The sequence below is a fragment of the Pelecanus crispus genome, chromosome 4 (genome assembly GCF_030463565.1).
Source record: "Pelecanus crispus isolate bPelCri1 chromosome 4, bPelCri1.pri, whole genome shotgun sequence".
Classification (NCBI taxonomy): Eukaryota; Metazoa; Chordata; class Aves; order Pelecaniformes; family Pelecanidae; genus Pelecanus; species Pelecanus crispus.
In genome coordinates, this window is record NC_134646.1 from 26,354,664 (window position 1) to 26,368,505 (window position 13,842).

General features: G+C 42.1%; 1 protein-coding gene across 1 annotated transcript in view; it reads right to left on the reverse strand.

Annotated features, from left to right (window-relative positions):
* UBA6 (ubiquitin like modifier activating enzyme 6) overlaps positions 1-7,616 on the reverse strand; it is a 30,917-nt gene extending 23,301 nt beyond the window's left edge. Inside the window, exons 1-7 of the mRNA XM_075708848.1 lie at positions 7,576-7,616; positions 5,110-5,204; positions 4,242-4,270; positions 3,329-3,423; positions 2,115-2,226; positions 934-1,014; positions 259-381 (exon numbers count right to left, since the gene is read on the reverse strand). Coding sequence (XP_075564963.1) covers positions 259-381; positions 934-1,014; positions 2,115-2,226; positions 3,329-3,423; positions 4,242-4,270; positions 5,110-5,204; positions 7,576-7,616 — 576 coding nt within the window. The remainder of the gene's footprint in view (positions 1-258; positions 382-933; positions 1,015-2,114; positions 2,227-3,328; positions 3,424-4,241; positions 4,271-5,109; positions 5,205-7,575) is intronic.
* Positions 7,617-13,842: the final 6,226 nt, after the last annotated feature.

Consider the following 13,842-nt stretch of genomic DNA (forward strand, 5'->3'; position numbering starts at 1 on the left):
CCCCCCCCCCCCCCCCGTAAAAGACTCAATATTGTGATGTTACATTGTAAGTAATGACCAGGAGTCATCTGTATGCTCACATTAAAACTGACTTTTTGATTGAGACAAAAGAATGAAGTAACTTTGTTTGCCTCTGCTATACTGCCAATTTTCAACTGCTTAGCAGGCTGCTGAAGTGAAACACTCTGCTTGGTCACATAGCCAATAACGAGTCATTATAAAAAAAATTAAAACAGCGCAATGACTTCTATCCCTTACTTGTGTTATATTGGAAATGAAGATCTCCTTTGGCTCCTCTCCTGTTGTATCCAGCACTTCAAATTCATCACCCAAGTCACAAAACAAACGTGAACATATTCCATATACATCTGCACTGATGAACTACAAGAGAAAGTAAAAATCAAGAGTAACCCTAAAACAGCACAAGCCAAAGGAATAACCCCTCACATTCAACCTTGTCCAAGGCTAGCCGGTTTAACTTCTACAGTGGAAACCTCATGTGCACCCAGGCCACTGACTATATAGCAGCATTCATGACAGACTTTGAACCTGAATGAGCATTTCAGAACCCTTACACAAAAAACAGGAATCACACCAATACACAGTGAAATACTGCCATTTCTACTACTGTTACATTTGGTCTCAGCATCTTCTTTCAGAACAATTATGAGTTAACAGTGAAAACTATTTCTTTAACAGAACTACTTTTTTTTCTTTTAAAGAACCGAGCTATGGTTATCTGGGCTGGTATTCAGGTAACACCAGGCACATGTACAGAGTAGCAGCATCGTACTCCCAAAACTCAAACTGCTCCATCAACATGCTATCTGCATGTAACCTCATAACCGGCTTGCTCCATTTCTGGATAGAACATGTTGGAGGTCCAGAATGCTCACTGTACCAATTATTCGTCTTTTTAATTTTTTCTATTACCTTAATAGGTGGCTGCTGAGCATGACAGAAGTCATTAATCTTCTTCTGCAGCAACAGACTTACTTCAGTCAATATGACACACTGTGAACAAGAACAGAAATATATCTAAGACACCAAAAGCTATCAACATCTTCAGGCTATGGAAAAAGTAGTACTAACGGTAAGTTACTCAGGTGTCCTGATTCCTTTCCCCCACATATAACAGAGAAAGCAGTCTTGAGTCAGTTTTCTTATTATACATTAGAACAGACAGGTTACTGCTCCACAAGTTCTGGAAACAAGATGAGCAAGAGCAGGAACAGCAAATTCTCACTCTTTTTTTTTTACTGCAGCTGTGAAACTCAAAACCTAATTAGAATACTTACAAAAACAGTTATGGATAATCTCAGAGAAAATGTAGATCTTGAATTTTAAGATTAAAGTTAGCAAAACAAACCCAAATGATACTCATCAGTGCACACCAAGAGGTCTGCACAAGCTTCAAGTACTGGTGCTCATCAAATTGCACACATACAATTTCTGCAAGCATTCTTTTAAAGTTTAGGATGGTATTGGGTTACAAAGCATATGCACTGTGTCCCATTCAGTTATACATGGCTTATTATAGCTAGGACACTCAGAAACTTGGTGAGCTTGTGTATAACCAATAGCCACACAGTAGACGTTCCCAACTCAGACTGAGCCACACACACAGGCAGGAGACAGCTGACTGAACAACTGAAAACATCCTCATTCCACCACAAAGGAGCTTACGTTTCATTAGGTACATACATATGTAAATGATCTTTCTAATTACACAGCCTGAGTTTCTACTGCCTAGAAAACAGCACACAAAATATATGTAGAATATCTGTGCTACGTAGCTGCAAAAAAAAGTCACAGTTGCATCTCTGAAAAACAACAACAAAAAAAAATGTATGGCAATCTCACTTAGCTATTAATTGTCATAGTAAATTCCATAATAAGTGTCATAAGAAAGTGCTAGGAACAGAAACCCACTGTTGTTTCAGCCTTGAAAAAACCAAGCATGACTATTTCATTAGTCTAAACACAAGACCTACTTCTTCCTTTACATCATCTCAAAATATACTTCAGAGTTTGTTTTATTTATTTATATTAAAAAATCCAAGTTGTTGGCTCTGAGCAAAATACCACATACAACTGCCTTAAGAGTGACATACCTGGTACTGCTTTAGAAAAGACATATCTGTGGTTTCATCTAGTGGCACAGTTGATGCTGCTACATGGACATATGGATTGAGTTCTGCAATACGATGAAGTGTGGCCTCAGCCCTGAAAGAACAGCAACTTTCAAGTTTTTTATGCACCTACAAAATTGTATTTTCAATACAGAATTTTGTACCACACATACCCTACAAGAGTCCCTCAGGAAGTCTCCTGGCAACAATCCCCAACTCATTTATTCACACTTAAATTCCTAGAAGATCTGAGGAAAACAGCTCTGTCCAATATTCATGTCCTGGTTTTGGCTGGGATAGAGTTAATTTTCTTCCTAGTAGCAGGCATAGTGCTGTGGTTTGGATTTAGTAGGAGAAGAATGTTGATAACATGCTGATGTTTTAGTTGTTGCTAAGTACTGCTTATGCTAGTCAAGGACTTTTCAGCTTCCCATGCTCTGACAGGTGCACAAGAAACTGGGAGGGGACACAGCCAGAACAGTTGATCCAAACTGACCAAAGGGCTATTCCATACCATATGACGTCATGCTCAGTATATAAGCTGCGGGGGGTTGGCCAGAGGGTAGCGATCGCTGCTCAGGAACTGGCTGGGTATCGGTCGGCGGGTGGTGAGCAATTGCATTGCGCATCACTTGCTTTGTATATCATTATTACTATTATTATTGTATTGTTATTATCATTACTATTTTACTTTATTTCAATTATTAAACTGTTCTTATCTCAACCCAGGAGTTTTCTCACTCTTACTCCTCCAATTCTCTCCCCCATCTCCCACTGGGGCAGGGGGAGTGAGCGAGTGGCTGTGTGGTGCTTAGTTGCTGGCTGGGGTTAAACCATGACAATACAGCAGGACTCACTGATGGTCTGGTGTCATGGCTGTTTTCTAGTCTCACATGGGTGGCTGAGAAAGCCCAAGCAAGAAATGCACCTTGGCCCCCACTACTAAAGTTGCATTACAAGCTCCCAACCGCAGGAAGTGAGACATTTGACTCAGACAGAACTGCAGTCCCAACCTAGACTTCCCCTAATACCTACCTGGGCACTGTACTCAAAGCCAGAAACTCCAGAGAAAGGGTTTAAACAAGTATTTGATATGTATTAGCAGCTCTTGGACAACGAACTGTTATTTTTGCCGCTGATTAAACTGTTACTCCTGGTGAAGTTCAGTCCTCCCTCCCTCCAAAGAGTTCACCAACCTGTTCCTTTGACTGGTAATATCATCTTCATGGATGAAGAAGTTTATTCCCAAATCCCATTTCGTGCACTGCTTGGTGTCATGAACTGTAAGAGCCTAAGAAAGTTCAGCAAAAAGCATTTACTGGAAGAAGTGTACATGGTCGTAACACCCAAAAGGATGGATTAAGCCCCACATAAAACGCTGGAGAACTAGTACTGCAGAAGATTTAGTTGCACCATATGTAGGAACAAGCTCCTCCAGCCCCTTTTCCAAGAAAACTTTCACTGTTTGAGAGACAGGAACGCATCTGCAATATGCATTTCATTAAGCATTCTACTCCCAGCTTGCAGTGATGACAGCATTTAAATACCAAGGATGATTTTTGCCACACTGCGATTAAGGAGCAATTGCGATCTGTAAATTAATGGACTCCCAAAATTACAAACAAGTTTGGTGGGGTTTGTTTTTTTTTGATTGGAAGAAAGAGTTTTACAAGGCTTCTCTCTAATAAAATTAATCCCAGCAGCCCAAAAACAGTTGTTGGATTGAAACACCCAACCATTCTAATGTCTAGACAAAAGGATTCTGATGGATGACAGAATAGGATAACATATTTTGAATAGTCTGGCTTTTCAGTTTATACCACTCCATTTTGGAGAGGCCACTTTGTACAAAAGGATTCAATGTCTGATCAGCAGCTGGCTAAAATATTACATGAGGTATTTCAGAGTGCAGTGGACATTAACATGAGACTCGGACCATACCACTAGAACATCCAGATTATTACAAGTTTTCACCCCCGGGTCCTCAAATGTTTTGCAATCCTTCTACCAAAAGACAGTTTCAGAAACTTAAGATTAACTAGCTAGTAGTGTTGTCCCTTCTTCTCCTGCTCACCCAAGAATATCCAACAACAGAACTGTTTTACATACCTTTACCCCAGCCAGAATTATATTTTTGGCTGAAATAAAACAGAGAGAGAGAGGGATTGTTGCAGACTTCTTGCAAATTTGTAAATGAATAGTTATGTGGGCGGACAATAACAGTATATCATTGCTAAGAACTTCACAGCTTAAGGGTTTGTTCTCTTTTACATTTGGCTCAAGCATTTTACAGCACCACTGAAAGCAGAGTAACATGAGCAAGGTTAAAAAGGCGCTCTGCATTTGTCATTTGTCAGCTGTTCATCCCACGGGCATGATGACAGAGACACTAATGACAATAAACTGCAAAACCCCATGACTCTGTTCTGGCATCTGGTGCAGAGTACTATGAAAGCCAACTGAAAGGATAACACCCCAGGTAAGAACCAGCCAAGACAAGTCTCCTCATAAAGGGTAAGGGAAATTGTTAAGGAGTCTCTTGCACCAGGCCAGTTATAGATTTTTCACCAAAGTGCACCTGTTCTACCACCTCCCACTCCGCCATTTCCTACATGGGGATAATTCGGGCTATAGCTGTTCCTGTATTACATTCATTGATAGTGATGCCTAAAGGACTTGGATTATCCACCCTCAACCTTCATCCAAGACATGAGATTTTGGGTAAAGCGATCTGGCCCATGGAAGCACATTTTAAAGTAAAATTTGAAATGTTGTTCTAGTATAAAGCTTACTAGAGAAAAGTCCAGGATCTTTCCGGCATCTGCTATGTTACTCATATGCATCATGCACATATAAATTCACTCAGATACTTCAGACATACTTATTACATCTAAAACAAGCTTTACAAGTATACAAGACAGTATGTTTACATACACTTTACACCTGTGTCTGGTTAAATAAATGTTACCTAACTTACCAATCTCCACACCAAGGCCACCCATACCACTCAGGAATACATGGGACTGAGCCATCTTCTGCATTGCCGTGTCTCCAAGAACATACCTCTGGCGACTACAGCAAAGATAAATTCAGATTAAAAAAACATGCAAATAAAGTCAAGAACATATGAAATCAAGTCTAGAATTCCCAGTCATTTCCAAAAAAGTTCAAATATTTTCAGTTATTCTATCATCCCAATCAGTTTCTAATCTGCAATACCAAGTTCTGCTTATGAGTGTGTGTCACTAGTGACACATGCCCAGTTCTATTTACCAGCCCTCCATTCAACAAGCAACTGAGGACATAACATGCATGTATCTGAACTGTATAGTGCTTTAGGAAATAAATGTATAACAAATGTAATATTTGCACTCACAATCCAAATAGTGAAATACATTTACTACAGACCTTTTCAGTGCCAGGTTTTAAGAGAAGAGAACTAACATTTAAATTTAAATCAGCGTAAAACCTATTCAGGATAGTAGCGTCTTGGAATTAACTACTGAAAACACAAGCAAGCCAAAGTATTTCTTTGTTATCAGAAATTTTCAAACCAGAGGGTGCAGCAGCTTTTGAAGTCAGATCCTGAGCTCTGAAGACTCTTAGTTTCCAACTATACAATGAAACTTGGACAGGCTGGATCAATGGGCCAAGGCCAACTGTATGAGGTTCAACAAGGCCAAGTGCCGGGTCCTGCACTTCAGTGACAACAACCCCATGCAACGCTACAGGCTTGGGGAAGAGTGGCTGGAAAGATGCCTGGCCAAAAAGGACCTGGAGGTGTTGGCTGACAGCCGGCTGAACATGAGCCAGCAGTGTGCCCAGGTGGCCAAGGCGGCCAACAGCATCCTGGCTTGTATCAGGAATAGTGTGGCCAGCAGGAGCAGGGAGGTGATTGTTCCCCTGTACTCGGCGCTGGTGAGGCCACACCTGGAATACTGTGTCCCGTTTTGGGCCCCTCAATACAAGACATTTAAGTGCTGGAGCATGTTCAGAGAAGGGCAACAAAGCTGGTGAAGAGTCTGGAGAGCAAGTCTTATGAGGAGCGGCTGAGGGAACTGGGATTGTTTAGCTTAGAGAAGAGGAGGCTGAGGGGAGACCTTATCGCTCTCTACAACTACCTGAAAGGAGGTTGTAGTGAGGTAGGTGTTAGTCTCCTCTCCCAAGTACCTAGCGATAGGACGAGAGGAAATGGCCTCAAGTTGCGTCAGAGGAGGTTTTGATTGGATATTAGGAGAAATTTCTTTACTGAAAAGAGTGGTTAAACATTGGAACAGGCTGCCGAGAGAGGTGGTGGAGTCACCATCCCTGGAAGTGTTCAAAAAACAGGTAGATGTGGCACTTTGGGACATGGTTTAGTAGGCATGGTGGTATTGGGTTGACCGTTGGACTGATGATCTTCGAGATTTTCAAACCTTAATGATTCTATTCTAAACTTAAAACCATTCTAAATACCACCTCTTCCACCAAGGAAAAGTAAATACCACCTTTTCCACCAAGGAAAATTACATCTTTCACAAGACTAGTGCCAAAAAGTAAAACGACACATACAACACAGGAAGCATTGTGCTGAATTTAAAAGAAGCCTCATTTTTTCAGCATACAGGTGTTTGTTTTGTTTTTTTTTTTAATATATAAAGAAGCTTTTCATTCCACCACATTTTTTCACGGATACCATTTGTTCCAGTACAGGCTCTCTGAACTATTGCCATGCCAAGTGATCTTGAGCCACTCCCAGCTAACAAATTAAAATGAAAATAATAATAATAAAAAAAAAAATTTTTTAAAAAAACCTACCAAAAAAACCCAAAACCCAACACCCTGAAGTCTGGAGGATAACAGAGATACTGATGATGTTCATGAGGACAGAGAAGTATGTCAAAGACTGAGGAATAAATGAAATTACGAAAGAGAAAAAATACATGTCAAAAAGGAAGGCAAAAAGAAGGTAGTGAAAGAAGATGAGGAGCAAGATAGAGAGGAGTACCTACTTTATCAAAGGGGAAACAAACTAAGGCAGAAAGAAAATCCGTATTACAAATAGGAGAAGTATTATTCCTGTTTTCCAAAAAGCACACATTATTGATACTATTGGAACTTTGTACAACTCCATAGTATTTACCTATGCTTTTAACTGGTCAAATACTAATAATGGTCAGAAAACACCTGTTAAGAGACCAGTAAAGGAACAGTTTTACAGAAAGATAGATTGTATCTTCAATTCAACCAGTTCTCACTGCTAACTTTGCCAGAAGTGGGTTCTGTTTCACTTGCTGAACACTTCGGGTTTTTTGCCTTACAAAAGCAGCAGCACAAGTACACACACCTTTACCTAACTAGCAGCAGGTAGTGTTTTCAAGCCTTGCCTTTCATGTTACTCCATGTAAACGTTAAGTGTTGCTGAAAAGTCAAGAGCAACGCTTAAAAGATCAGATATTCTTACCTATACAAAGCATCATCGATTTCCATAGAGTCTGCCGCCATGGTATAATGTAATTTGTTTACACTAGAAGAGTTACAAAAAGAAATAATCTGATTACACTGGATGCAATTTCACAGTTGGTCCCCCCCTCCCCACCCCACTCAATTCTTCAGAAGAACTGAAAAACACAAGAAGTGATGTTACACAGGAATCACTTTGAACATTGAGAAGCCTACAGAACACCACAGCATCTAGGTAATTAAAATGCACAGCAGCCAGAAGAACCCTCAAACCTTCAATAAATTATTTCAAAATACAGACAGATATTAATTTCCCCACCGAGGAGATGCAAGACTTAACTTCTTGTATTTACCACAGTTAGATTTACTAAAAGTACAATTTCATTTTATATTAACAGCTCCAAGCTGTTTAACTTGCATCTACCCGATTAATGCTTTTTTTTGAAGAGAAGATAAAAGAACCCTGAATGACTAGGAATAGTTATCTATACTGCTTTATTTCTATGTTAATTGAAAATCCTTAGGAAACAAGTTACTGTTTTAGCTAACTGAAGAAGTCAATACCCAAAGATCTGAATTAATGCAACATTTAACTAAGACATCAAGTTGAACAGTTCAATAAGATTTTAACAAAAAACATAATTTGTGCTATTACGGCCTTCAGTCATTAGCAAAGGTTTTTTCATTGTAGGGCAGCTTGTTTCTTAGTTACGCAGGCTGGGAATTGGTGCTTCCCGGACCTGGCAGGTGACTGCCACCAAACACAGTACAAGCAAAACAGACCCCATGTTTGACCCAGAACACCAGTTGCCATCACTACTAGGAAGGTACACATCTTATTTCAACTCCCTACAAACTGCCTTGGAAATTAGACATGGCTGACAACCCTTTCTCCTAAGAGACTGAAAAGTCCCAGACATGCTATGGAGTTTTGTCTCTGAGAGCACAGATAGACCCTAAAACAGCTTTCAAGGCAATCCTGCCCAAAGGTTAATTCCTATGTACTGTTCAGATGGTTTTGGCAAACATTTTAAGGTTTCTGAAGTGCGGCACCTGCAGCCTGTTACAGCTTGGAGACTACAACATTCTGACCTGAAATTTGTCCTTTTGATTTTTTAGGCTGAATTAGAAAGCGCTGAAGTAGCGCAGCAAGGGACAGAGTTACACTGAAAGCAGGCCACAAATCTCATCACTTACGCTCTTCCACAGTGTGGAAGTACTCCTACACGTAAGCTAGCACACAAGACAGTCAACTTGAGGCACCCCCGTCACAATCTACACCACCAGTCACTTCAGTGCAGCTCCCATGCCAACGTTACTAGATCATCCCAGGACACAGATCTCAAGCCAGAGAGCAACACACCTCATCTGAGAGTCACAAGCTTCAGTCCCTGCTTTGGTAAAAGCCTTCATTTCAGCCACTGCCTGGGACACAAAACTGTAACTTCCTCTCAAAGCAAGCCAGCGCTATCTCATAATGGCCTAGAGCAACCATCTCCGAGCTGTTCTGCTCCTCCATGATCACCCTCCACAAAATGCACAGGCACTCTGGGAATGTCCAACATAAAACAGATTGTGGTACTAAGGTGGGGAAGGTGATCCACCCCTGGATAAAAAACCCAGCTTCCTCTGCGTGGTTATCTCAGTGTGCCCTCCCAAACAGCCTTTTGCAAACTACAAGGATGTGTGATCAACCCACAAGAGACCTTCTCCACCTGTATTACACAGACCTGTTTGACAGTGGATCTTCCAATATATTTATCAATTCCCAGTTCTCCTCCTGCATTCTCCGTTACAGCACTGAGCTGCTGCCAGTGTACCCATCAGGTATGGCAAATCACCTCCTTCCAAAAGAGGACTTAGTGGTACTATTGTCAAGTGGCTCTAGGACAAAGTTTTGTTAACGTATTCCTGCATCCAAGTTGTATTTCTCATTTTAGTTCAACCGCTATTGAATCTGTCTCAAAGAAAGGCATGTAAAATGGGGGGAAAAAGCCATTCTAACATTATGCCCTAGTTCTTACCAGATGCTTGACATTTATACACTTGCCTGTTTCCTTTTAAAAGCCAATGCTATCAGTTTTAATGCCAGGCTTCTGGCATAACTGTGTAAGTAACATCCTTCATTTTTTAAAGCTCCAGCTGCTTATGGGACATAACCCAGGGACAAACTGAGAAGCTATGTGTTACCAAGAAAGACTGAGATGCTCCAAAGAGCAGCAAAGGCACAGGAGCTGTAGCAATGGGCCGGTTTCACGGTGTTTCTTACCTCCAAGTCAGCGCAGGCTGAAGCAGTATTAAGTACTTGCTGTTCAGCAGGATGGGATGGCGGGAAGGCCTGGATTCATCCCACCTACCCAGGATTTCCAGAGGCGGATCCCAGTCGACGCAGGCTCCCTGTTCATTTGGCAGAGAGAGGGGGGGAGAGAGAGGACGCTCAGACCCACTGTTAACTGCGCAGCCGGGCTAATGGGGGAAAAATGACAGCTCGGATCTACAGCGGGGAACCGAGACGGAGCCGACCGCCGTCGAAACCAACCCGACCCGGGTCCCAGCAGAGCCAGACCGGCTGCAACCCCCGACCTCGACGCCCCAGCGCTCGGGGCGCTGGGAAGCAACGCCGGGCGGGCCGGCCTACCCGGGACTCGCCGCCCCCCCCGCCGCCCGCCTCAGGGACACCCCCTCCCCGCTTCCTCGGCGCCGCTGCCGCCCGCCCTCACCACCGCGGCGGCCTGGCGTTGCGATCAAGGCCTGAGCGCTGCCGGCGGCGATGGGGGAAGAGGCAGGAAGGGGGTGGGAAACGGCAGCGCCGGTGCCGCGGCGATTCCCCGCCTGCGCCGACATGAGGGGCCGGGCTAAGGCCGCCCGCCCCGGCCCGCCTCCTCCCGCCGAGGCGGGAGGAGGCGGGCCGGGGCGGGCGGCCTTAGGCCGAGCCCACGACATGGCGGCGGCAAGCGTCCCTTTCGCCAGTACCCACCAAGAGACGCGTAAGCCGTTTAAAAAACCCACCACCTTCTGCCCAAAAAGTAACGCCACTCTGTCGTTTAAAAAAAAAAAAAAAATTAAAAAATTTTAAAAAACCCGTGAAGTTCAAGCATTACCAGCGTAGACGATCACGAGCGCTTCTGAGCCCTGCTCCTGAGGTAACTCTCCACACATCTTGCAGGAGAGCACCAGCAAGATGTCGCCTACCTCAAAAATAGGCGAGATTTCATTTAAAAGGGGCCAGGGAGTAAAATTGCAAAATGCTGGAGAGCATCCAAGGCTGTAGAGGGGCAGAGATTTGGGAAGGAGACATCAAAACCAACATAACATCCCAGGCTGACGTAGTCTATAGGCTTGTGGAAATGTTTTTCCCTTTTTTTTTGGTGGTGTTTAACCAGGAGAAAGCAAACTGCAGCAACCATCACTCTGCCTCCACCACCAACTCAACATCACCTCCTATAAATATTTTCTCTCCCATTTCCCAAACTCTGATTAAGATCCCAGCACTGCCCACCTTCCCATCAGGCAGTTTAATCTCCCTTCAGTTTAAACCCTGCCATCCCTTTCGTAATCCCTAATCACTGGAGTAGGTGAGACAAGTTTAAATCTTTTTTGATACCATTAGCACATAGAATGGGAGGGATTCATGTTACTGCTCAAGCAACGACTGAAAAAATGTCATTGCATACAGTGTATGCAGAATAGTCACCTTGTATTTTAAAATATTTGTTAACTTTGGGGGGAAAAAAACCCCAACCAACCATCTGCCTGCATCCTACAGTACACAAGAAAAAAAAAAAAAAAAAAGCAAGTCTTTTCTCTATCTTGATTTGGGATATTTTGGATTTTGGGGAACTTTTAGGGGCAAGAAGACCCAAGTTTTGGCCTCTTTGTGAGTACCCAGTGCATTACTTTAGCATTTATCTCTAACAAACAGAGTTACAGCAAGCCTCCATGTCTTCCTCAAGATTTACACCTCAATCCAACAAGGCACATAGCTTTCATACAGAATTAGTCACAAAGACTAAGAGCAGCTGGACAACACTGTGCTCGTTCAAACACGGGCTATGCTTTGGCAGGATCAGGGTGAAAGTACCTGTCTGCTACACTGCTTTTTGTGACACACAAGAATTAGAAGAAAGATGTGGGCAAATTTCAAAGGACCACTAGAGGCCACTAGAAGCCTGAAATGCTGGACTGAAAGATGGGATAAAGGGAGAAAGCAGTTCAGTTCTTCAGAATGATGAATGCAATCTTTACCAGTAAAGAAATTCATATTTAAGGCTGGTATTTGCTTTGTAGCTTTTTCACATAATACATAACAATCAGAAAAGAATAAAATTACTTCAATTATTTCAGTAATTTCAAAGAGCAGTGCACGTACCTGATGAACAGTATTAACAGGAATCCCAGCTATAAAGGGTGGGAAAAAAAGTGAAGGAGAGTTTAAAGACAGCAAAAAATGTCAGTTTCAGTTTTGCCACTTTGCTAATTTTTAGTTCTGTCAGTGATTTTTTACCTTTAAATTTGTGGTTTCTTTCCTTGAAAATGAACCTGTTTCAATTTTTTTTTTTCTTTTTAAGGTTAAACTAACAATTCTTATTTTTAAGAACTTACCAATTAAAGGTGTTGTGGAAAATAAAAAAATTATCTGCTACCTACCATCTTTCTGTTCTGGTCATTGCATTTTTTTTAAGATACCAGTCACTTTGATATGCAGTCATCTCACATGAAACAGATTTTCCATCGTAACAGTGAACACTGACAAGCCTTTTGCCTAAACGGAGAAACAGCAACATCCAGTTTATTCTCGCCTAACAGCTTAACGGTAATTAAGCAAAGACTAACCATCAGTGAAACTGTGAACATAGGCAAGATAAATTGCCAAATAAAAATGGACAGATTCTGTTTACCCCAGAAGCCAAAAGAAACTGGTTCCCAAATGCATCAGTTAGTAGGTGTGCTCAGGAGTCCTCTAGGTTGATGGTACCAGATCAAAAAATATACAGGTTTTTCTCTTATTTTCCAAGACTGCAAAATTTGAAACATCTGGAGCCATTTGACTTTTCTTTTTCCCCATAGCCTTCTCTTTTAAAAATACATATCACCATAAAATCTTAGTAAATTTGGTTAAATAGATTAATTTTAAAGGAAATCCCAACTCCATGTTTGTACCATGTTAAAGTCATCTATAGCTTTTGAGATTGGCAAAAGGTACAAAACAAGGCTGTCAGTTTACTGACTTCCTGAAGCAATCAGTGGTATGGGGCTGTGGTCAGAACACCAGCACCTCCGGACTCAAGCCTATTCATGCCCAAAATCTCTGTAACTTCAGTTTATGTGCACTACTTTAGATTCCTTCTGCATGCAGGTATTGAATACGTCTTTAGAGCCAGTATTTTCAAAAGGAGATGAAGCTGACAGAGCTGTAAATCTCCTTTCCATCTGCTGGGAAAATCCCAGCCACTTGCACTTTTTATTTTAGTCTTTCAGTTTCCTGATTTCCAGGCACGATTTCACATCCTTAATGGGGACTCCAAAGTGGTGATTTGGGGGGGGGGGGATGCGTTTGTTTCCCTGATTTATTTAGTTAATAAGCAAATTAGCAGACAAAACTCTATGCAGTTTTCTCTCTAAAAATGTGTAATTTCAAAGTACTAAGGCTAAAGTACAATTCAGTGGAGCATGCAGCAGTGCAGAAATGACCATAAATCCACATCAAAGTCCTTCAGTGGGTTTCCAAATGTCCTGCCATAGGCTATGGCTTGCCATCAGCTCTTGCAGGAGCAAGGTGCTGGCTGGCAAGGCTTTGTCTCCTCTTTTTGGCACAACGTGCGGTGTAGGAGTGCTTTGCTGGCATGTTTAAAAGGACTCCAGCTTCCTAGTGGGGTGGGCCAAAGGCTCTTATCACTTAAGGCTGCTCTAGCAAGTGACACCTTCCTAGAAACCATGTTAACAATGTTGTTAGAATCCTGATCCAGATAAACAAGGACAATTACCTAAGCTGATTCCATGCTGACATGTGCATGAATGCATTTCCAAAAGCAAGAGCCAGCTCTTCCATGCACGTGCATCCCTAACAGAGGCTGTGAGTTGCCAGATAAATATTCATTGGGTTAAATAACAACTGTTGGCTCTCAGCTCTTCTAATTTGTTAAGAGGAACAGCAGATACAGAATTGGAGTTCCTACAAGCTTTACTTACATAAGGAATCCCGGTGACAGATTGATGTCATTCAACCAGACCTCCTCATATGATTAGGCCTTGTGCAATCAGCCTCTTC